This window comes from Lagenorhynchus albirostris, chromosome 1, assembly GCF_949774975.1.
Source record: "Lagenorhynchus albirostris chromosome 1, mLagAlb1.1, whole genome shotgun sequence".
Lineage (NCBI taxonomy): Eukaryota > Metazoa > Chordata > Mammalia > Artiodactyla > Delphinidae > Lagenorhynchus > Lagenorhynchus albirostris.
In genome coordinates, this window is record NC_083095.1 from 113439582 (window position 1) to 113462263 (window position 22682).

At 37.0% G+C, this 22682-nt stretch overlaps 1 protein-coding gene across 2 annotated transcripts in view; it reads left to right on the plus strand.

Annotated features, from left to right (window-relative positions):
* Nucleotides 1-22682, plus strand: part of UNC13C (unc-13 homolog C) — a 598728-nt gene that overhangs the window by 519617 nt on the left and 56429 nt on the right. For both annotated transcript variants that reach the window (XM_060169334.1, XM_060169325.1), the window contains 4 exons: nt 8964-9113; nt 13560-13683; nt 16221-16277; nt 22419-22499. In XM_060169334.1, coding sequence (XP_060025317.1) covers nt 8964-9113; nt 13560-13683; nt 16221-16277; nt 22419-22499 — 412 coding nt within the window. The remainder of the gene's footprint in view (nt 1-8963; nt 9114-13559; nt 13684-16220; nt 16278-22418; nt 22500-22682) is intronic.

The window sequence follows — 22682 nt, forward strand, 5'->3', positions numbered from 1 at the left end:
ATGAGGTCCCATTTGTTTATTTTTGCTTTTATTTCCTTTACTTCAGGAGACAGATCCAAAAAATATTGCTGTGATTTATGTCAAAGAGTGTTCTGCCTACGTTTTCCTCTAAGAGTTTTATAGTATCCAGTCTTATATTTAGGTCTTTAATCCACTTTGAGTTTATTTTTGTATATGGTGTTAGAGAATGTTCTAATTTCATTCTTTTACATGTAGCTGTCCAGTTTTCCCAGCACCACTTATTGAAGAGACTCTCTTTTCTCCATTGTGTACTCTTGCCTCCTTTGTCATAAACTAATTGACCATAAGTGCATGGGTTTATTTCTGGGCTTTCTGTCCTTTTCCATTGATTTATGTGTCTGTTTTCATGCCAGTACCATACTATATTGATTACTGTAGCTTTGTAGTATAGTCTGTAGCATAGTCTGAAGTCAGGGAGCATGATTCCTCCAGCTCTGCTCTTTCTCAAGGTTGCTTTGGCTATTCAGGGTCTTTTTTGTTTCCATAAAAATTTAAAAATTTTTTGTTTCAGTTGTGTGAAAAATGCCATTGATAATTTGATAGGGTTTGCATTGAATCTGAAGATTGCCTTGGGTAGTATGGTCATTTTAACAGTATTGATCCTTCCAATCCAAGAACACAGTATCTTTCCACCTGTTTGTGTGGTCTTTGATTTCTTTCAGCATCTTATAGTTTTTGTAGTACAGGTCTTTTGCCTCCTTATGTAGGTTTATTCCTATGTGGGGGTTTTTTTTGTTTTGTTTTTGTTTTTAATGCAATGGTAAATCAAACACATTTTTGATGAGGTTCATTAATTTCATACAGAATTTGCTTTAAATATTAGTTCAATAAATGTTGACTTATTATTTGAAGCTATGTCTTCAGTTCTCAAATAAGACTGAAATTTACTCTTATGGAGAGGGCTAGTTATCTCTTTGAATCTCAGTCATCACTTATTAGTGTGTTTTGGAAAGATACATGCTTAACACACATTCATTGATTAGTTTTGCCACTCTTAAATCCGAAAGACTAAAACAAAAAAGACACTGAAAGTATCATATTTTTTCTCAAATGTAGAAATGAGGCAAAGTAAAGAAAAATCCTATGCTTGGACTTCTCTTCAGTATCAGAGGTGTGTTCATTATTTTCATGGAACCCCCTCTCAAAGTTTAAGTGCTGGGCCAGATGCAGCCTTGATGTATTGAGCTTTTAGGGCCGTAGCTCTGCCTTCTGCTTTGTGTTGTTAGCTGACCTGAATGATCCTGCATACTTGGCCTAAACGTTAATAAGTAATTTGAAGTTTCTGCTTACAAGGAGTTGGAGAGGCAGACATTGTCCCAGAGATTTGGGGGCTCATTGGCTCTGACTTGGGGTGACACTTAGAGGCTTACCTCTCTTTATTCTAGTTGTAAGTTGATATGTGATTAGCAGAAGGACTGTTGCCTTCAGCTACAAAGGCAAAAATAGAGATTATTTAGCAAAGTTAAGGGAGATAAAAGGGGTCAGGAATAGCTAGAGGTGTTCAGAACCTTACGGGAAATAAGATGACTAAACAGAATAGAAACTATAATTAAATAAAAAAAGGATATTCAAATTATTTTCTGTAATGTATCCAGATCATCCCCTGAACAAGTACTTTTTATTCTGTTTTGTTTAAGATTGGGGAATATTCAGGTTACAAAGGCTGAAATATATATTATGATTGGAAAAACTTAGCAAACTTCAGTTATGAAATAAGGAGAGATGCCTTTAGGAGGGCACTTGAAGTACTTTAGTCATATGAAGTCAGCTATTTTAACCTAGATATTGAAACTGCTCGTTACCCTGTTTGTATTTCTTCATCGTTTTTTAAATATAGCTCTAAGAGAGCTAGGACTATTGAAGTAAACAGCCCACGTGTCATGCTTTCCTTATAAAAAGAATAATTATTATATCTTTGTTGCCATAGATTTATTTCCCATACTGCCAACCAGGTCTGCATCACACACTCAGGGTAGGTGGGAAGTCCATAAGGATCAGTGTGATCATGCTGTGAAGTCAAACTGGATAATTTCATGCTGGACTTTATGCTGTGAAGTCAAACTGAATCCACCCTTCTTACAGTCTAAATTAGTGATCTAGAGTTTTAAAGTTAAGTGCATAATTAATTGCCCCAAATCCATTTCATCTACCGTTATTAAAACCCACAATTAAATTATTTTACCCTATGTAGCTGGTAGGGTGATTTTTCAGGAAAGCCAGGACAGAGGCAAAGCAAACATCTGAAGCCCGGGTCCCCAGGTTCCTGATAACATGCAAAGGGCACCCACCTGGGAACTGAGACTCAGCAACAGGACTTCAATGATATCTTAAGGATGTTCTTAACGTTTTCAAAACCTGTGCCACTTAGGTTTCTGCTTACACGCATTTTGCAGCTTGGTTTTTTGATTTATTACATTTCTTTTAATGATATCTTTGATGCCAGTGGCTGGCTGGATTAAGTAGATTAGAAATTTAGGAATATTTCATAGGATTTCTTCTGTGTGTTTGGCATCTTGAGTGCTCACAGACTCTGTCATTATTACCTGGTACTGCTGAATAATAAAAACTTTTCAACTATAAAATGGATAGAAAAAAAAGACTCTTTAGGTGAATTTACCAAAAATTGATAGAGACAAAAGATTTTCGGGTCAAATGCAGGTGTTGATTCGCCCTGGATTCATGCTAAGGTAGAATGTCATTCTCTTTTATTCTCTGGTAATCCTTCCTCCATACGCCTCATCTCCCCACACAGAGCTGGCTTCTGGTGGGTGTTTACCATATGGGTCTGTTGTAAGAACCTGTTTGTACATTTTTCGATCATGAGTATCATACCTTCTGCTCAGTCTATCCTCCAGCCCAGTAAACTGATTTGAGAATAAGTTCAAAAGAAAGTAGCTATTTCAAAGGTGATTATTACTGCAGTCAGCAGGATCACTGATGCCCAGTAGTAAATCAACTAGGTCAAGTTTTCCAACATTATTTACCTTTCCTTTCTCTTGCCTCAAGTATCTACCACCACTACCCTTCACTAAATACACCCACCACCATCACCCCCTTCTCACATCTGAAGCCTGGGTGTTCTTCACTACCCCCAATGCCACCCTTCCACCCAACCACTACCTGACAAAAGTCCAAAGGCAGGTCCAGCCAGAAAAAAGCCAAGTGGTTAGGCATTCAGCTTCCTTTGAACCTAAACCTGAAACAGCATATTCCATTGAATGAGATAAATACACAGAGAGCCAAGAAATGAACCACATCCACAGAGGCAAACTGAGATCCAAGGATCAAAGAGCCAAATGCAGAGGGACAAAAATGGTGGTATCACTAGAAAGTCACAGAGAAGTCAGGGGCCAAAGATAGAAACAGCCAAAACACAATGGTGGAAGTAGAATCAGGCCTTGACTACATGCTCAGAAATACGGACCAATATTTATAAACCTGCTGTATCAGGAGCGAGAAAAACACCCAAGTTGTGATAATTTAAAATATATCAGACTTGAGGATATAGGGAGGGGGAAGGGTAAGCTGTGACAAAGTGAGAGAGTGGCATGGACATATATACACTACCAAACGTAAAATAGAAAGCTAGTAGGAAGCAGCCGCATAGCACAGGGAGATCAGCTCAGTGCTCTGTGACCGCCTGGAGGTGTGGGATAGGGAGGGTGGGAGGGAGGGAGATGCAAGAGGGAAGAGATATGGGAACATATGTATATGTATAACTGATTCACTTTGTTATAAAGCAGAAACTAACACACCATTGTAAAGCAATTATACTCCAATAAAGATGTTAATAAATAAATAAATAAATAATAAAATACATCAAAGATTTCCCATATTAGGTAGCAAAACCAAAAACTAGAAAAATGAAATATTTAACAGACTATATTTTTATAATGTAAATTCAAAAATAAAGGGTCAAATATGTGCCATAAGAATAAGGAATTATGGGTTTCCCTGGTGGCGCAGTGGTTGAGAGTCCGCCTGCCGATGCAGGGGACACGGGTTCGTGCCCCGGTCCGGGAAGATCCCACATGCCGCGGAGCGGCTGGGCCGTGAGCCATGGCCGCTGAGCCTGCGCGCCTGGAGCCTGTGCTCCGCAACGGGAGAGGCCACAACAGTGAGAGGCCCGTGTACCGCAAAAAAAAAAAAAGAATAAAGAATTTTATCTGTTTTGTTCATTGATGTATCCTAGTAACTGAGACTGGCACACAGTATTAATTAAACATTTGTAGAATGCATACATACATTAATAAGTATTTATATTATTTCTATTTAATGAATAATGACAGCATTATATAGTGAAACTTCCTAAACTTCTATATAAAATGTGAGGAATTGATGCATTTGGATCCTTCTTAAATAACATGAACTGTGTAATCATTGTGTGTGGAGAAAGAGGAATGGGACTGACTTGATTTCAATACTAAAATCAACTCCCTCCTTCTCATCACCATTCCCATGATGTGATCATTTCCCAAATTTTTATTTACCCCCATTATCCTAACTGGCTTTTTTCTTGCCTGCCTGAATGTATATTATAATTACTCCTATTGTTGGAGGTATGAAAGTAACAGACAACATAGAGGAATGGTGGATATGCTGAAGGTCTCCACTATTTAAATCTCTTACTATTTGCTGCTCCCTCGGTAGGAACCACTAAACCTGGTGTAGAGGATGTGAAGGATGAAAACAGTAATTCTAAGGCTTACTCTTCACAGTCTTAATCTTTTTTCTAATCTTTCCTTGGGTACTTGCCTGTGTTGGGTTAACAGTGTACTTAATAATTTAATGTTGGATTGTGTTTATTTGCTATTAACTATCAGTACAATATCAGTTACTGATGTAAGCTTACGCAAGGAGAAATATTTATTACTCATATTAACGTTATTGCTTCTATTGGTTAATAGATTAGTCCAGTGTAAAACTAGGGGTTGATTTGCTTATTGTTGATATTAAGATAAAGTTATTGTTGGGCTTGAATGCTTTCCTAATTGGTGGAGTTTTTAAGCCAACTATGGTGTTATTTACTCTCTAGATAAGGTTGTATCCATTTCTAAAAAGCTATACCTTTTTAGATTAACATTTAAAAATACATTAAAATTTCTAATTTTTTTGTAATTTTAAAGTTAAACTAAGATTTTTTTCTTGGACAACCAGCTGTCACCAGGCTCATTAGGCTCGTCACCTCTGCTTATAAACCTTCTCACTATTTTGCTACATAGATGAGTTTGTTCTACAAACTGTTCATAAGTAGCTCATCTGGTTTCGGGGTATTTAGCTAAGTTCTCTTTGTTAAATGTTTACTAGTTAAATCATTATGCAAAACGTAAAAGGGGTAAACTTTGCTTTTTATTACTTGTAATGCCTCTTTCATCATTCCCTTACGGTGCTTTCTCTATAGCGCCAAAGGTTGTTTTAAATTTGTATCTCCTGTACTTTAAATGCTGAGTGAACGATTGATTTAATTTGCTTGTGTTAGTAAAATTTGTGGAGGTTTTGGCTAGAGTTGTTCGAAGTATTCATAGATTATGAAATCCCCTAGGTGTAAACGAGGTGCTTTTATTTAAGCTATGCTTTGATTGATCCAAGCACACTTTCCAGTATGCTTACCCTGACAACTTGTCTCCTCTCATATACTTGGTGTTTGTTAATAGGTTATAGGAAGTTGTTATAATACTTGAGGATGGTGACGGGTGATGTGTGCGTCCTTCATGGCCTTGTTCAACTAAGCACTCTATTCTTAATTTACTACTAACTCCTCCTTTGGTTTTTAGTTTTCATAAAAACTTTCGTGTGTGAGAAGTACATTCTCGAAACAGAAAATGCAGCCCATTTCTTCCTATCCCATAGGTTACACCTTGACCTAACTTTTTATGTATAGTGTTTATGCTTACTTTTATCCCTTTTTAGGGTTTGCTGAAGATGGCGGTATATAGACTGAATTAGCAGAGCTTGGTGAGGTTTATCGGGGTTTACTGATTATAGAACAGGCTCCTCTAGAGGGGTGTGAAACATTGCCAAGTCCTTTGAGTTTTAAGCTGCTGCCAGTAGTACTCTGGTGAATAACTTTGTTATTATAATTAGGGTTTAAGGCTAAGCATAGTGAGGTATCTAATTCCAGTTTGGGTCTTAGCTGTCGTGTAATCAGGAAATACTAAGGTCACTTTCATAGTTTATTTTAGCTGTGGCTTTTTAGGGTTTAGTTAGAATTTAACTTTATTTTTTATTACTCTTTAACAGGCTTTACGCTGGTTTTCTATTTATTTGGGTTAATCATATGAGCAAGATGGCTGGCACGAAGTTTACCAACCCTAGATAATGTAACTTAGTCGGACTTCATTTAAGGCTGAATTTTTATCACTGCTCTTTCCCATAGGGGTGTGGTTAAGGTGTTATGAGCTACTACCATTAGTGTGCTTGATACCTGCTCCATTTAACAGTAATGATTTAGAGAGCATTCTCACTGGGGTGCGGATGCTTGCATGTGTAATTTTATTAAAAACTAATAGAAAGGCTGGGAACAAACCTATGGAGTTAGTAAACTCATCTAGGCATTTTCAGTGCCTTGCTTTAGAATTTAAGCTACATTAACAAGTTGTGTTTATATAATGATGTAACATGTATATAGTTATCCTGTATAATTTATGTTAGATTTAGTATTAAAATTTTAATGAAATGGCTGATAGATCTAGGGAGATGTCTGTCTATATAAGTGGTATATGTCTAAGTAATTCATTGGTACGATTAGGGTTCATTTTCTAGGTCTGTCTGTCTTTGAGCACTGAAATGTTCACGCTGTCAGATAGATTAATTAAATTCTATGTATTTATATATTCCTGTCTTGTTTTGGGGGGTTGGTGGGGCATTATAGGCAAGTAGAGCATAGGGTTTAAGTGGGGGAGGTCATGGGGTGTTGTTAAACAGGTCATTTATCTGTTCAACACGTTTAATAGGGGTGGGTGGAAGGAGGATGGTCCATTGATACATTCAGCCAATATTTCTTGAGGAACTCATGGTGTGGGTATATAACACTGAAAAAAATAGTCCTACCCTCATGGAGCTTATATTCTATTTGGAGCAATAGACGACAAACAAATAGATTAAAACTATGTAATGTGTCAAATAATGGAGAATGCAATAAAGAACTGTAAGGAAATGGAGAATGATAGGAATTTCATTTCAGGTGGAGTATTTATGAAAGACTTTTCCGAGGAGGTGACATTTGGCTTATGCCTGTAATAAGTGAGGGACTAACAGACCCATGAGAAATTGCATGGAGGAGGGAACATAACAGTGGCCATGAGATAAGAGTGTGCTCAGAGAATTCTAAGGACACCAGGGAGACTACTGTGGTGGGACTGCAATGAAGCAGAGGGAATAGTGGCAAGAAATGACATCAGGGAAGTTTCCAGGGCCAGAATATGTTGGATTTAATTAACTCCATGAAATACATTCTAGGCTTTTTTTTTTCCCCCCCAGTGGATCTGGAAGCCATTGAAGGTTTTTAGCAAGAGAGGAACATGATCTGGTTTCTATTTTAAAAGATACCTGTAGAGGGTTGAACAGAGAGATAATGTAGGAAATTATTACACAAGTTCAGGTGAAAGATGATGGTGGCTTGGTCTGCAGTAGCTTTGTGGAAGTAATAATAGATCCTCAGATTTAATATACTTTATAAAGATTTGCTGACAGATTAGAGGTTGAAAATTTCATTAGATTGGATGAGAAGAATGCATTAGACTTCTAAGTAAAAAGGCTACATAGGCGGTTTAATAATGGTTTGTATTTCAGAGTAGAAGTCATACCTATAGATGTATATTTGGCAATCACCAGTATACAGACGGTAAGAAAATCATGAGACTAGATTTTTTTTAATTTTTTAGTGAAGTGATTTTTTTTAATTATTTTATTTTATTATTTATGTCTGTTTGGCTGCATGGGTCTTCGTTGCTGCACACGGGCTTTTTCTAGTTTCAGCGAGCGGGGGCTACTCTTCATTGCGGTGTGCAGGCTTCTCATTGTGGTGGCTTCTCATGTTGCGGAGCACAGGCTCTAGGCCTGTGGGCTTCTGTAGGTGTGGCACACAGACTCAGTAGTTGTGGCTTGCAGGCTCTAGAGCGTAGGCTCAGTAGTTGTGGCGCACAGGCTTAGTTGCTCCACAGCGTGTGGGATCTTCCCGGACCAGGGCTTGAACCCGTGTCCCCTGCATTGGCAGGCGGATTCTTAACTACTGTGCCACCAGGGGAGCCCCACGGAAGTGATTTTTGATGGAGAAATGGTGTGGTCCAAGGATTGAGCCTAGAGGTGGGATTGCCAATGTAGGGTTGCCAGATAAACTACAGCATATGCCCAATTAAATTTGAACTTCATATAAAAATGGACAATCTTTAGTATAAATATGTCCCAAGTATCACATGGGGCATACTTACACTAAAATTATTCACTATCTGAAATTAAAATTATCTAGGCATTCTGTGTTTTAATATGCTAAGTCTGGCAACCTTATTACAATAGTTAGAGGTCAGACAATGGAGAAGGAGCAGCTAGTGAGGTTGGAGGAAAGCTAAAGAGGGTGTGGAGTCCCAGAGGCTAAGTGAAGAAGGTGTACCCAGATGCAAGAGTCACTCACAGTCATTTTTCCAAAAGATGCTCAGAGGGACATCTCAGCTATTACTGTGAGTGATGGGAGCCGAATGATCTCCCACTCAAGTTAATTCGACCTGAAAAGCATCAGTCTTACCTACTTTACATATAAGCGTTCTAAGTAAGCTTTCATTGCAACAAAATTTTTTGCAGCTAAACAATAAGTTTGAAAACTAATGAGCAAGGGCTATCACACCATTGCAAACAGATCAAACTCCCTGGGGTGAATTTAACAGACACAGGCAAAGGAAGGCATAAATGTTTGCTCTTATTCCAGAATTTATATTCTTTATTTTCAGTTTCCAGCTTATCATTGAAGAGTGCATAAAACAGATGAGTTTTGAACTAAATCAAATGAGAGCAACTGGAAATACCGCATCTAATAAGAACAGTACAGCCATGGATGCAGAGGTTGTATTAAGACCTCTCATGGACTTCTTGGACAAAATGTAAGTGTTCTACCCAGTTTCCTCTTTATTTGCTGCCCTCAATTTGCCTGATATGGATTTGAGAGAAAAAAACATATTTTCCTCTATGTAGGACAGCTTTAAAAGGGCTTCTACAGAAGTAGATCAATTCACTAAAAAAGAAAAACTCCTAATTCATTACTAGATGGAATGACTATGTACAGAAAAGGAAAAATGGAGAGGAAATAAGTATGGATAACTAAGGAGGTTGCTGCTCTGAGGCATAGAGAGATTTAGGATTTCCTGCTTCTCAGATAACATATTGTTCTGCAACTTCTTGGACATGGAGAAAGACTGAGTTGACTGCAGAATATCTGATTTCATGTCAGAAACCTGCTGAAGAAGAGAATAGCACAAATGTGACTACAGTTAATTCAGCTCAGAGGCAAGTAGATTGCTGCCTCACCCCACCTTCTATAACTATTTACTGAGTGTCCACCTGTTTCAAACTCTAATCTAGGCACTGGACAGTGATGATGGAGAGTCAAGGTCCTTGACTCCATGGAGATTCCAGTCCAGTAGTGGTGGGAGTGGGTGGGAATGAAGGTCTTTATGACCAACTAAGACAGTGTTCTGAACCAAAAAGGTTGGTTTATTTTGCTTCTGTTCCATCCCTCCTCTTCGAAGTTCTAATTTTGTAAGTTTGGAGTAGGGTCCAGGCACCTCCATTTTAAAGTGTGTTCACAATTGGCAACCATTGATCTAAAGCAGCAAGAGGTATGGTTTCTTAAATGGTGATACTTAAAACCAGAACTGAAGGTAGAAAAGCAAAACATAACTTTGAATGCCTACCATGGGACCAGTATTATACCTACTAGTTTACATATATTACCTCATTTAATATTGTTGTGGAAAATTAATTAATGCCAAGGAGACCAAGATAAATAAGCGGGATACAGTACCTTTCCTTAAAGATAAGGATAACAAAGAAGGAATTAGTAAGGAGAACCTCTTCTATCCATTTATGACTTCTACCTTAATTACATTTCCCTTTGCTTATAACCTTACTGCGTAAGTAAGACTAATTAATGTTCTTATCACTTTAGTTTTAGTATTGGGTAGAAAAATTAAGTCTTATTTTCTGTCTGCTATGGGGAAATATCTAGAAGATAGGTGAATAGGTAATCAGGTAGCTTAGCAGGAAGCAGGTAGGCAAGTGGCGTAGAAGAAAAAAGTAGAAGGGAGGAAGAAAAGAGAGAGAAGAGGAAGAAAGAGAGAAAGGCGTCTTCATATCTTTAGTTTCCTAATAGACACTTTTATCACCTCATTTCCTATATAACCCCTTGAAATTTGTGTCATCTTATATGGCTCTTTTCTATGGACAAGACTTAATTGAATCACAGAAACTACCGTTTAGTTGTGAATGTGATGGTGAGCGGAGGGCAGGACAAAACAATCCTGATCTTCTTAAAACTCCTACTGGAATGCCTTCTGTTTTTGGAATTCCAGGCAGCAGTTTGGAGATACATCGTTGATCATTGACAAAACTATTTATTTTTGCATATGCTATAAGCAAAGTTGTGGAACATACAAAAAGTTTGAAGTTATCCTAATACGGTTATCTACTAGTTGAGGGACCTTGAATCCATTTCATCATCTATAAAACAGCTAATACATGAAGTGGGTTGGCTCTTCTTTTCAGGATATTTTCCTCAGTCTTATTTTCTCTTTCTAATTACACCTTATCATATCATCATGTATGTAATTTCCTCTAATTCTTAGTAGAAAGAAACAGTATATAAAAATAGAAAAACATCAATGAGCTTTAAAATATTGTAAAAGATTTTAAAATTTTGGAAAGAGATATTATGCGAGGCATGGAGAGTTGTGGAAATTATCTGGGCTAATACAGAATGTACAGCCATAAAGCCACTTGTTAGAGGACTTTTTTTAAAAAGTTAGATATTCTGTCCTCAAGGAGCTAAGAGTTTAGAAAGAAAAAATAAGAAAAGTAGAATAAATGCAATAAGGTGTAAAGTAATAATCTCCTGTTCAGATGGTCAGTAGAAATTCCACTTGGGTTGGGTCTTCTTTAAAGGCAGTTAGGGTTTAGATGTATGGAAATAGGGGATGGGCGTTCCAGGGGGTAGGAAAAGCAGCTGGATATGTTTTCATGAGAATATGATCAACTGTGTGACAGGAAATCATATTAGCAGCTAGTCTACATGGCATTTGAAAATGGTCTGGTTAATTGGTTCTGTGGTCAGCCAAAATAGATAGCTCAGGTTCCAAAATTTATGTGTTCAGCTTGCATTATCAAGTTGGTTAACTCTGACTAAATTAAGGAAGCAGTTGCTAGATTTCCTCTCTATTTTTTGTTATTTAAAGTGAATGATTAAGGGCCAAAGTAAGTCTTCAAGGTGGTTTTGAGACAATCCCTTTAAAAATTGTTATATTATAAATGTATAGACTGTCTTTGTGCAGCCTCCTTAAATAAAACATCATATTTTTTTATGCTCCATTTTCTCCATCAAGACCTCACCACTCTGTAAAACAAGGTATAAGGGCCATTTCCAGCCAGCAGAAATCCCATGCAGAGCTGCAAACATGTCAACAATTTTATTCCTACTGGTTCAGCTCCAGTTTAAACAGGGTTAGTTAGCATGCCAAGTACATCAGCTGACCATAAAAACAAGATCAATTTTTAAACTCAGACCTTTTGGAAATGGAAATGACACATCTGCTGTAAAATGGGCAGGTTTGTTGTGTCTTAAATCATCCTAGGAATTTCTCTGAGGGTAGGTTCTGCTGTTCTTCCATGACACATCATCTGGTTTCCACCCTATGTTCATATAGTGAATACCTATCTACCAGGAAGCTAAAACTACCACCTTTGAACAATGGTTCCAAACCAGTGGGGCTACAGAGTTCCATAGCTATGCCTCAGGGCCCCAACTCTCCTCTTAAACCAGAGGAGGTCACTTTCATGTACTTTTATATATTAGGTATCTATACACAGCAGTGATAGGAGAAATACTTCTACATGAAAATGTGTTTGGGAAATCTCTGCCTTTGCCTCTCACACATCACATGCCTTTAAATATTAATTCCTTAAATGTTAATTATATATTTAAATATTTAAAAGTCAATTCTGTCTCTATCAGAACCCAGTTTATAAATTCTGAGTCCAAAAGTACAGAGTACTTAGTAGCACTATAGAAAGTCCATGAGGCTACCTTCAAATATATGCCCCCCACCTTTGGCCCTCTGTGCAACAGGTTTGATTAACTCTTATTAAAGGAGTCTCGAAGAGTTCAGCATCATATTATGGTACATTCCGTAAATCTTTATGCAGCACTGTGCCTTCATGTATTGCTGGGCCTTCACACACAAGTACATTTACCAAGGGTAGCATGGGGCATTGGACAATGTACTGGCTCTCAGCCCTCACTTACTAGCCTCACTTCCTTAGACAAGTTCCCCAACGTCTCTGAGCTGGGTTTTGATTTCTAAAATGGATATACTAGATACTCATATAATAAGTGAGAAATCTGCAGAAGAGGTTTCTAAACTAAAGTGTTATATAAATGCTAGATGATGTTACCATCATTATCTCACCATGAGAAGACTTTGTAAGAAATACCTTAAACCTATTAAAGTTGGTAAATTGGGAATCTAGAAAATCTGAACTCAGAGAACAAATTTGTGCTGGCTGGAAATAGGTAAAGGGTGTCAAAGGGTACAAACTTCCAGTTATAAGATAAATAAGTCCTGAGGATGTAATGCACAGCATATATGTAGTATAGTAACTATAGGAAACTATACTAAATTATATATTTGAAAATTGCTATGAGTAAAACTTAAAAGTTTTTATCACAAGCCAAAACAAAATAACTATGTGAGGTGATGAATGTTAACTAAATTTATGGTGGTGATTGTTTCATAGTATGTACATATATCAGATCATTATCTTGTGCACCCTAAACATACACAATGTTATATATCAATCGTATCTCAATAAATCTGGAAAATAAATAAAGTTGGTAAAGTTTTGCTCTTGAGTGAAATCATATGCATGTTTGCCATGTTGTTATGTTGGTCCAGTGCCAGATAGTGATGAAAATGTGCTTCTTTGGTGTTTGGCCTGTACCATGAACATGGAGCATGTAGTAAATACAAGTCTGGAATGCAGGTAAAAATTGTGTACTTTGGGAGCCTTGATGTCAGTTTAGGATGCAATTTAAGAAAGGAGATACTCTGAATTCATTTTCTACCAGACAGTGATTACCTAACGATGTATAATATGATGAAACAGATTTTTGATATTATGTATTTTTTTCCGTAAATGAAATGAAATTTAGCATCTGAAAAATTATAAAGACCTATTCAGGTATTTGAATGTCAGTGCTGAAAATGTGAATTTCTGATCAATCAAATGATACCTCAATAAAAGACTTATAAGTGATTGTGTGTTTTATTTCATTTCAGATTAAGTCTCTCAGCAAAAATCTGTGAGAAAACAGTCCTGAAGCGAATATTGAAAGAACTGTGGAAGCTAGTTCTCAACAAAATAGAAAAACAAATTGTCCTCCCTCCTCTGACAGATCAAACAGTAAGTATTCAAACTAACATTTGATTATATTTTCAATAGCCCATCTAATTGTTTTTTGTTTCAATGAATGGTTTTGATCCAGATGAAATAGTAATTAAATTCATTTTGGGAAAAAGGGTGTGGTATACAGTGTCTTAGCAATGATCATTCCAATGACATCACCTTGTACAAATCAGTTTTTTTCTTTTCCATTATGGCTTATTAAAAGATACTGAATGTAGTTCCCAGTGTTAAACAACAGGATCTTGTTGTTTATCCATTCTCTATATAATAGTTTGCATCTGCTAGTCCCAAACTCCCAATGCAATCCTCCCGCACCCCCATCACAAATCAATTTTAAATAGTGGCAATAGCAGTCATACTTCACACTGGCTTGACATTTCAAACGTTATCTCTAAACGTTATCTCTTGAAAAACAAATGTATCAAAGTTCAACTTGTAGAGTTATCTGGTCTACACATGTAATTTTTATTTAATTTTATTATGACCCCCCCCCACCCCAGGGAAATAGATTTTTGATAGAATATGCCTGCTGTGTTTCTTTCTGCAATTTTACAGTTGAAGAAGATAAAGCCAACACTGCTATCTGGAATTTTTTTTACTTTTCCCTTTTGCTTTTATCTATCACCTTCGCACTTGGTGGTTAATACAGGAGACATCTTTTAGTGCATTTGAAGAATGTGATTGTATCATACACAGTGAAATCAAAACCAGAAAGATCAGTTGGCAGCAAAAGTCAGACAGTGGTCAAGTGGATACCCTGTCCAGCTAACTCAGCGTATCCTGAGCCAAGCGAGGAAAGAAATAACCCTAACAAGCACCTGCTATGGAATAATTTTTTTGTCTGTGTCTGAGGACGATAAGTTGATGCAAATAAGGAGTAATTATAAGCTAAACTAAAATATATATTGACACCATTAATCATGCACACTCAGTCCATATTTATCCAGTGAGATTATATAGAAAATGTTTTCTTGTAAAGTGTTCCAAGGTGCAGAGATTCATGTTTGTGTTGATTTACGGCCAGACAGTGAGTGTTAAATATAAATCACTTTGAGTTTTGCTTCATGCCATGAGTGTATGGTATAATCATTATAGCCTACACGTGTGGGTAGCCAAATCACATACAGAAACACACACCCCCCACATTCTCACACACCCCTTATTCTGCTATATTCTGTAACACCAGTTACCTGTCACTTAATTTGCCAATAGAGGAATGATGTCAGTGCAATGTGCAAGTTGGGTTGCTTTATTAAATTTTTCTAGGTGAGAGGCTTGGGAATATAACAGAAGAGTATATACTTCAGCAGAAAAGGAAAGAGCACTCAGCTTGGCTGCTACATAGGCAGGAGCCCTTTCATCCTGTTTTTAAAAAGATAAAAAAGAGGAAGGGGGCATACTTGCACATTGGTCTGTATCCAGATACATGCACCTAGCTTCTCACACATGGCAGGCTACCCTGTCCCTGTGCTCAGAGCTCCACTTCTGCAGGCATTGTCTCAGCCCACGTTATACTCTATTGTGCTGTTGTTTGGGGTTTTTTTTTACATTTTTAATATCCCTCGAGGTAGCCACCAGCTTCACTGAGCTCCCTTTGAGCTGTTCATGCTGTCTCCCAAAGTAGCAGTTATTGTTTTTGATAGTTCTTTGGTAACAAAATTGCATGGACTTTGCACTGCCCCCTCCTATTTTCCCCAAAAGCCCTACTATTTATTTCTAATGCACAATTTTATAGAATATAAGTTTTTTCAAGACTACATCTATCATGTTATAATAGCAGAAGTGCTGTATATGACATTTCATTTTTTGATATAAGATCTTCCCTAGGAAAGCTAACCATCACCTCAATTTTCTCGAACATCAAGATCTCCAAGTATGGATTTCTCAATGAATATACAGGCTCCAATAAAAACATGGAGACTACTACTTCAGAATAGCTGGTTTTCCTTATTGTGAAACCATTCTAGGCTACTGTTGAGTATTCTAGTAGTGCTTCTGATGTTTATTCTGATGTTTTTCAAGCTCTCCCCAGGGCCTTGGGGTACTAGGGAAAACCTCTGGCTGAGGGAGGAGTTACGAGGGCAGGGCTCTGAGAGATTGGATGGCATGTCAGGTGGACCAGCTCCACCTTCTTCAGCTGTGGATCTTGACATTCTGCATAGATTAATTTTGGGGGGTGGGGAGTGGAGGGAAGTAGTTGCCTCTGCTACAAATAAAGAAAGAAAAGATAAAGCTCTCTGAGGTCATACATACACTACACTAAGCTGGATACACTAGCAGTAACCCATTCAGTAACTCAGACTAAAACTTCCAGAAGTAGGATGCCTATGAAGATAGTAGTTGTATTGCCAGCAGTACTAGATATCTTTGATCCAAGTTGTAAAATAGACCAGTTAAGGGCTTATGGCATTAAAGTCACAAATATAATAAGAAAAATAGAGTACATTGTCTATTGACTACCTTTCTACTTTGAGAGTTACTGAAGATCTTATGACTGAGTCGTCTTCTCTCCTTTTCTATGTGTGTGTCTCTAGGGACCCCAGATGATTTTCATTGCAGCTAAAGATCTGGGACAACTATCCAAACTGAAGGTAATAAGAATAAAGCAATTACTAGTTGTCTATGAAAAGTAATGAGCTGACTACAACTCTGTGAGAAACCAACCACCTATTAGTAATGGTATTGAATATGGCAGGACTATAGGAGAATGTGTGTCTGGGATCTCACAATCTGCTTTAAGAATGAATCAGATCAAAATTTAGGGACTGAATTGTACTGTCGTCTTCTCCCCACACTCCATATTTCTCATATTTTCCAATTCGTAGAACAACTGGGAATTTTTGACTTTGTGTTGAAGCATGAAGCATTACTGCTTTAAATTAGACTAAATTAGAGAGCATATTTTCTTCTCTATAGTAAACTGACTTTGTATGAATAAAGGCAAAGAATGCTTCATAGAAATCCAGAAAAGTCTAGAGAACTCTTAAGGCAAGAAACCTAATGCGGGAAAATAAACTCATCAAAGCAGACATTGAACTCGACATAATCAACCCCATTATAACAAGGATTTGCTGTATAAATAACCTTACCTTTATTATCGCTTGAGACTCACAAGACTTTGCAGTTGTGCAGGGAACCTCAGGTTTTTTCCCCTCTAGAATAGGAACTTGATTGGTTAAAATATATATTGCAGTTCTGTGACGGGCTTTTTTCACTTAGCATAATGTCCTGCAGGTTCATCCATGTTGTAGTACATGGCAGGATTTCCTTCCTTTTAAAGGCTGAATAATATTCTACTGTAAGTATATACCACGTTTTTTATCCATTCATGTATCAGTGGACCACCTATAGGCCAACATTGTGCCCGTAGCTGAAATATTTGTTCCTGTTCCATTACTACCTATTAGAATATAGTATAGCATGGGGGTGGGTTCCAGATACTGACCACCTTGGCTCAAATTCTACCTCAGCTGCTTCCAAGTATGTGATACTGCCCAAAGTATTTAACCTAATTTTCAGATTTGGCATTTGTAAAATCCAGACAATGTTAGCACCTGGTTCAGAGAATTGTTGTAAGGATACATGAGATAATGCATGCATTATCTTTGCATGGTGCCTGTCAAGAGTATGCCACCTCCCACTCACAGAGGTTATCTTGCTTCCTCCCCCAGCTGGCAGCTCAGGGTTAGGTATCACTGGCACTGTTTTGTGTGTACAACACAGGCAAAGGATAATCCATTTGACTGTATAATTACTTACTGAGATAAAATAGGTGCCCTATAATGTCAGTACTTTATTATATCACCTTCATTATCCCCTTTGTCAGGAAAACATTAAAAGCCAATAATCCATTTAGAAGACATAACCATGACATAAAATTCTCACAGGTATTCAGTGATGTCGGTGGTTCAGAGGGAAAGTATAGAAGGTAGATGTCACTGTCAAACTATCGTTTTGGATCTTGATCTCCATTGCTTTCTTTATCCCTCTTATTACCTCCCTGACATTTCTAGTCCCTACTTTGAAAAATGGATTTATATAGTATTGAAGTTTCTCATAGAAAACCATGAAAGTGAAACATCACAGTGGCTTATTACAAAAGAAATAGCCCTGGCTATGTGTCTAGCATTCTGTGTGACATCGGGAAACATATTCCATCTCCCCCAGCTTCAGTTTTCTGAACTGAATGTTTGTTATATCAGCTATAACTATTTCAGTTTCAAGTGATGGAAAGCCAGACTAACAAAAGCAAGAAAGGAATTCATTGCTCCATGAAACTTTATACTCCTGGGATAACCCTGGTTTCCATCACTACTTGATTAGGAAGTCAAACAATGTTACAGAACCCAGTTACTCACTGTCTCTCAACTCTGCTCTTTCCTTGTTTGACTAACTGCTTTAACAAACCTCCCTTCCTGTTTGTAAGATGGTTCTCTGCTTATATCTAACATTTTTGAACTTGAAATCTTGTTAAAAAAAAAAAAAGAACACCCCCCTTGGTGCAAGGAATTCCAGCAAAATCCACTGGCACATCATCAACTCTAATAGAATATTATCACCACTCCCAAGCCAACCACTGTGGCCTGGGGAATGGCATATGCTATTTGGCTTAATTCACATACCCACCCACCCCTGAGCTGGGGGTGCAGGCAGCCCTGTTCAAATCTTACGAACACTAAATGGGAGAGACCGGATCCTCAGTGGGCATATGCACGCTACCTGGGAAAAATCAGAGTCCACAGAAAACATCACACTTTAGGTCCCTTCATGGCCTCAAAATTTCCTCAATTCAGTGAATCTCTTTTGATTATAATGAACTAAAAGCAAATTATGAATAAAATGTCCTAAAAGAGTTAAATTCATTAAGACTGAACTAATCTGAAGGACTAAAAACAGATTCGTGTTATCCATAGGTGATGGAAAAATAACTTAGTTTTAAATCATGTTTTCCAATTATTGTCCCTTGATTTTTAAATTTTTGGTCCATTTAGTTGTTATTATTTGAATTACAGAGCAATAAGCCCTCTATATTGTTATCTAAAAAATTAAAACTCTAGCCAAAACACAGAACTGAAAATTTAACTGAAGTTGATTTATTGTGTTGTGTTAATTTCTGCTATACAGTAAAGTGATTCAGTTATACATATATATACATTCTTTTAAAAATTCTTTACCTTTGTGGTTTACCACAGGAGATTGGATATAGTTCCCTGTGTTACACAGTAAGACCTTGTTGTTTATCCATTCTATGTATTATAATGGTTTGCATTTGCTAACCCCAAACTCCCAATCCATTCCTCCCCCAACCCCCCCTTGGCAACAAGTCTGTTCTCTATGTCTGTGAGTTTGTTTCTGTTTTGTAGATAGCTTCATTTGTGCCATATTTTAGATTCCACATATAAGCGATATCATGGTATTTGTCTTTCTCTTTCTGACTTACTTCACTTAGTATGATGACCTGTAGTTCCAGCCGTGTTTTGCTGCAAGTGGCATTATTTCATTCTTTTTTATGGCTGAGTAGTACTATTGTATATATGTACCACATCTTCTTTATCCATTCATCTGTCAATGACATTTAAGTCGTTTCCATGTCTTGGCTATTGTGAATAGTGCTGCAATGAACATAAGGGTGCATGTATCTTTTTGAATTGTAGTTTTGTCCAGATATATGCCCAGGAGTAGGATTGCTGGATTGTATGGCAACTCTATTTTTAGTTTTTTGAGGAACCTCCATATTGTTTTCCCTAGTGGCTGCACCAACTTACAGTCCTACCAACAATGTAGGAGGATTTCCTTTTCTCCACACCCTCTCCAGCATTTCTTATTTGTAGAGTTTTAATCAATCATGGCCATTCTGATCTGTGTGAGGTGATTCCTGATTGTAATTTTGATTTGCATTCCTCTAAAAATTAGTAATGTTGAGCATCCTTTCATGTGCCTGTGGCCATCTGTGTGTCTTCTTTGGAGAAATGTCTATTTAGTTCTTCTGCCCATTTTTTGATTGGGTTGTTTGGTGTTCTATTGTTGAGTTGTATGAGCTGTTTGTATATTTTGGAAATTAACCCTTCTCAGTCACATCACTTGCAAATATTTTCTCCCAGTCTATAGGTTGTCTTTTCATTTTGTTTATGGTTTCCTTTTCTGTGCAAAAGGTGGTACATTTTTTGGTTTGTTTTTTATTATTGTTTTTAACACCTTTATTGGAGTATAATTGCTTTACAATGGTGTGTTAGTTTGTGCTTTATAACAAAGTGACCCAGCTATATGTATATCCCCATATCCCCTCCCTCTTGCATCTCCATCCCATCCTCCCTATCCCACCCCTCTAGGTGGTCACAATGCACCAAGCTGGTCTCCCTGTGCTATGTGGCTGAAAAGCTTGTACATTTGATTAGGTCCCATTTCTTGGTTTTTCCTTTTATTTCTGTGGCCTTGGAAGACTGACCTAAGAAAACATTGGTACAATTTATGTCAGAATGTTTTCCTATGTTCTGTTCTAGGCAGAACTGCAAATTTTATGAAGCTGTTTTCCCATATTTTACTAGAATGTCACTTTCAATGTTTGTTTTCATTTTAAATCATGGGTCTTTTCATTTTCATGTATTAATTTGAAAGCATATTTGATCCACAGGAAAAGCATCATTTGAAATAACTGTATTGATGAGTAAATTCAGAAATCCTATATAGAAATATTAACAAGTGACTACCTTACTTAAAAGAACAAGGAAAATAGAACAATGAGGGAAACTAATTGCTTTTCTGCATGTGATTATGATTTAGGATTAATTCATTAAGCAAACATTTATTCAGATGTTGACATATTCTATATTACTTCATCCTCTGGAACTTTATAATGTATGTATATTAAGTATGCCCAACTTATCACTATTTTATGGGATCAGATTTATTTGGCATAACATTTTTTAAAAAATGAATACATCTTTATGAACGGGTGATACAATATCAAAACCAGTTACTAAAAATACATCTGAGACTATGAATTTATGCAAGCAAGGAGTAACTCATTACAAGACTTTTTCAGAGACTACCTTATTTCAATGAGCTATTGCTAAATCCCAGAAAATCATTTCTTGCAAGAATTGTATTTTTCTATAGCACTAACATATATTATGTATTAGCATCTATTAAAAAATAATCTGACCTCATCAAAAAGCCAGTCAAGATTGATGAAGTCAGAGAGATTTATTTAATATAAAGTAAAGCATTTCTCTCTATAATTTGGCAAAAAATTTCCATCCTTTTTTTGGGTCTCAACCATTTTTTAAATATTTTTAAAATATTAAATGGACTCATGTTTGTGTTGAAATCCCTATATCCGAGAAAGAGGCAGTGAGATGCAGAATTGTATATCATGGGTCCAGCATTATACCATGTTTTCAACAATATTCAAAGGAGTGTGATTCCATTCAAGCATATTGAATCATTTAGGATATGCTGAAGAAGTACAATTCAATTACGAAAAACATATTGAGGGCCTAGCAGGTGATAATTGCCAAGATAGGCACTGAAAGTCTGCAGAAATGAGTAAAACATATAGATTATCTTCAGAAAGTCATGGCCTCTACTAAATGACAGAGTAAGACAAAGGCTAGAATAGAAGGATGAGCCACTGTCTGTGACTGTACAATTCGTACATTGCACAAAACTGTCCCACTAAGGGAGTGAATGACGGCTGACTTAGGGACCATGCAACACTTGCTAAGCCACATGTATTGATGTGCAGCTGTGCCCCGTAGAAAAAGAGGCACCTTTTATTACTAACCAAAAGCACTGATCCCTTGACCAAGTCATGTATTCTCAGAGCTACATCAGCTTTCCTTCTAATTCACAAAGAGGCACTTACATAAGTTAGAATTTAAGTTCCGGGAGGATAAAAGTCTTTCTTTCATGAAACAATATATCTGTCACCTAGAACAGTGCTGGCACATAATAAGCACTCAATAAATATTTGTTGAATGTTGTTGACATAGAATAGTGGACGCCCTGGGGAGATTATATCAATATGGGGGTCAGGGATTTCTAAATTTTTCTTTTAGACAAAGTTCCTTTATTGTTGTCTTCAACTTTCTACCATCATTTCCCTAAAATAGTTTTAAATAAAGAGAGAGTTCATAGTGAACAATGAGGAAAATGCATTGTTAATATGCAAATCAGTTCTAAAATATTGAAAAATGACTTTAAAATATACAAAATCTCCAGAGCCGAAATCAGTTAATTCTTTAGGAATTTTCCGGGTAATGACTAAGCATTAAGGGTATCCAAGAAAGAAAAAGTGGGAGCATTATACTTAAAGTAGGTTTTATCAGTGATAATTGAATGAGGCTAAAATTTACCTCCTAAATCCCTTACATGATGGACCTTCCTCTGTGTGACAGAACAGAAAGCAGGAATTAAGATGGAAAAGCTTGGACACACATTTTGCAGGTTTATCTCTTTTCTTTCCCCTACCATTGGCTTGCAGGTGAAAAATAAAGCCACCTATGAATCAAAGCACTGCTTTTTAAGTAAACATTCAAAAGCATTTCTTCTTTTGGCAAAATGGATTTTTATTAAATATCTGACAAAATCATCCTCTAAAATGTGTTCATATGAAAAAGATATCTCAAATGGGAAATATCTGCATACAGGGATTATATACAGATTTTGTTTGAAAACAGTTGTTAAATAAATGAACTGGTAATTTTATAAGCAGTTTTTCACTTGTTTTCCAGGAGCACATGATTCGAGAGGATACCAAGGGTCTGACACCGAGACAGTGTACTATAATGGAGGTGGTCCTGGCTACCATCAAGGTAAGGTTATAGTGTCCCTGGATATGGATCCAGAGTTCTCTGTGTACCCTCAGAGAAAGGTACCCCCATATGCATGTCTGTAGAGCTGTGCCATCCATAGACACAGTAGACAGTTGTACACATACATTCTGGGAGTGTGTCAGACTTAGGCCATACTATGTCATTATTACATCCATATTGCTC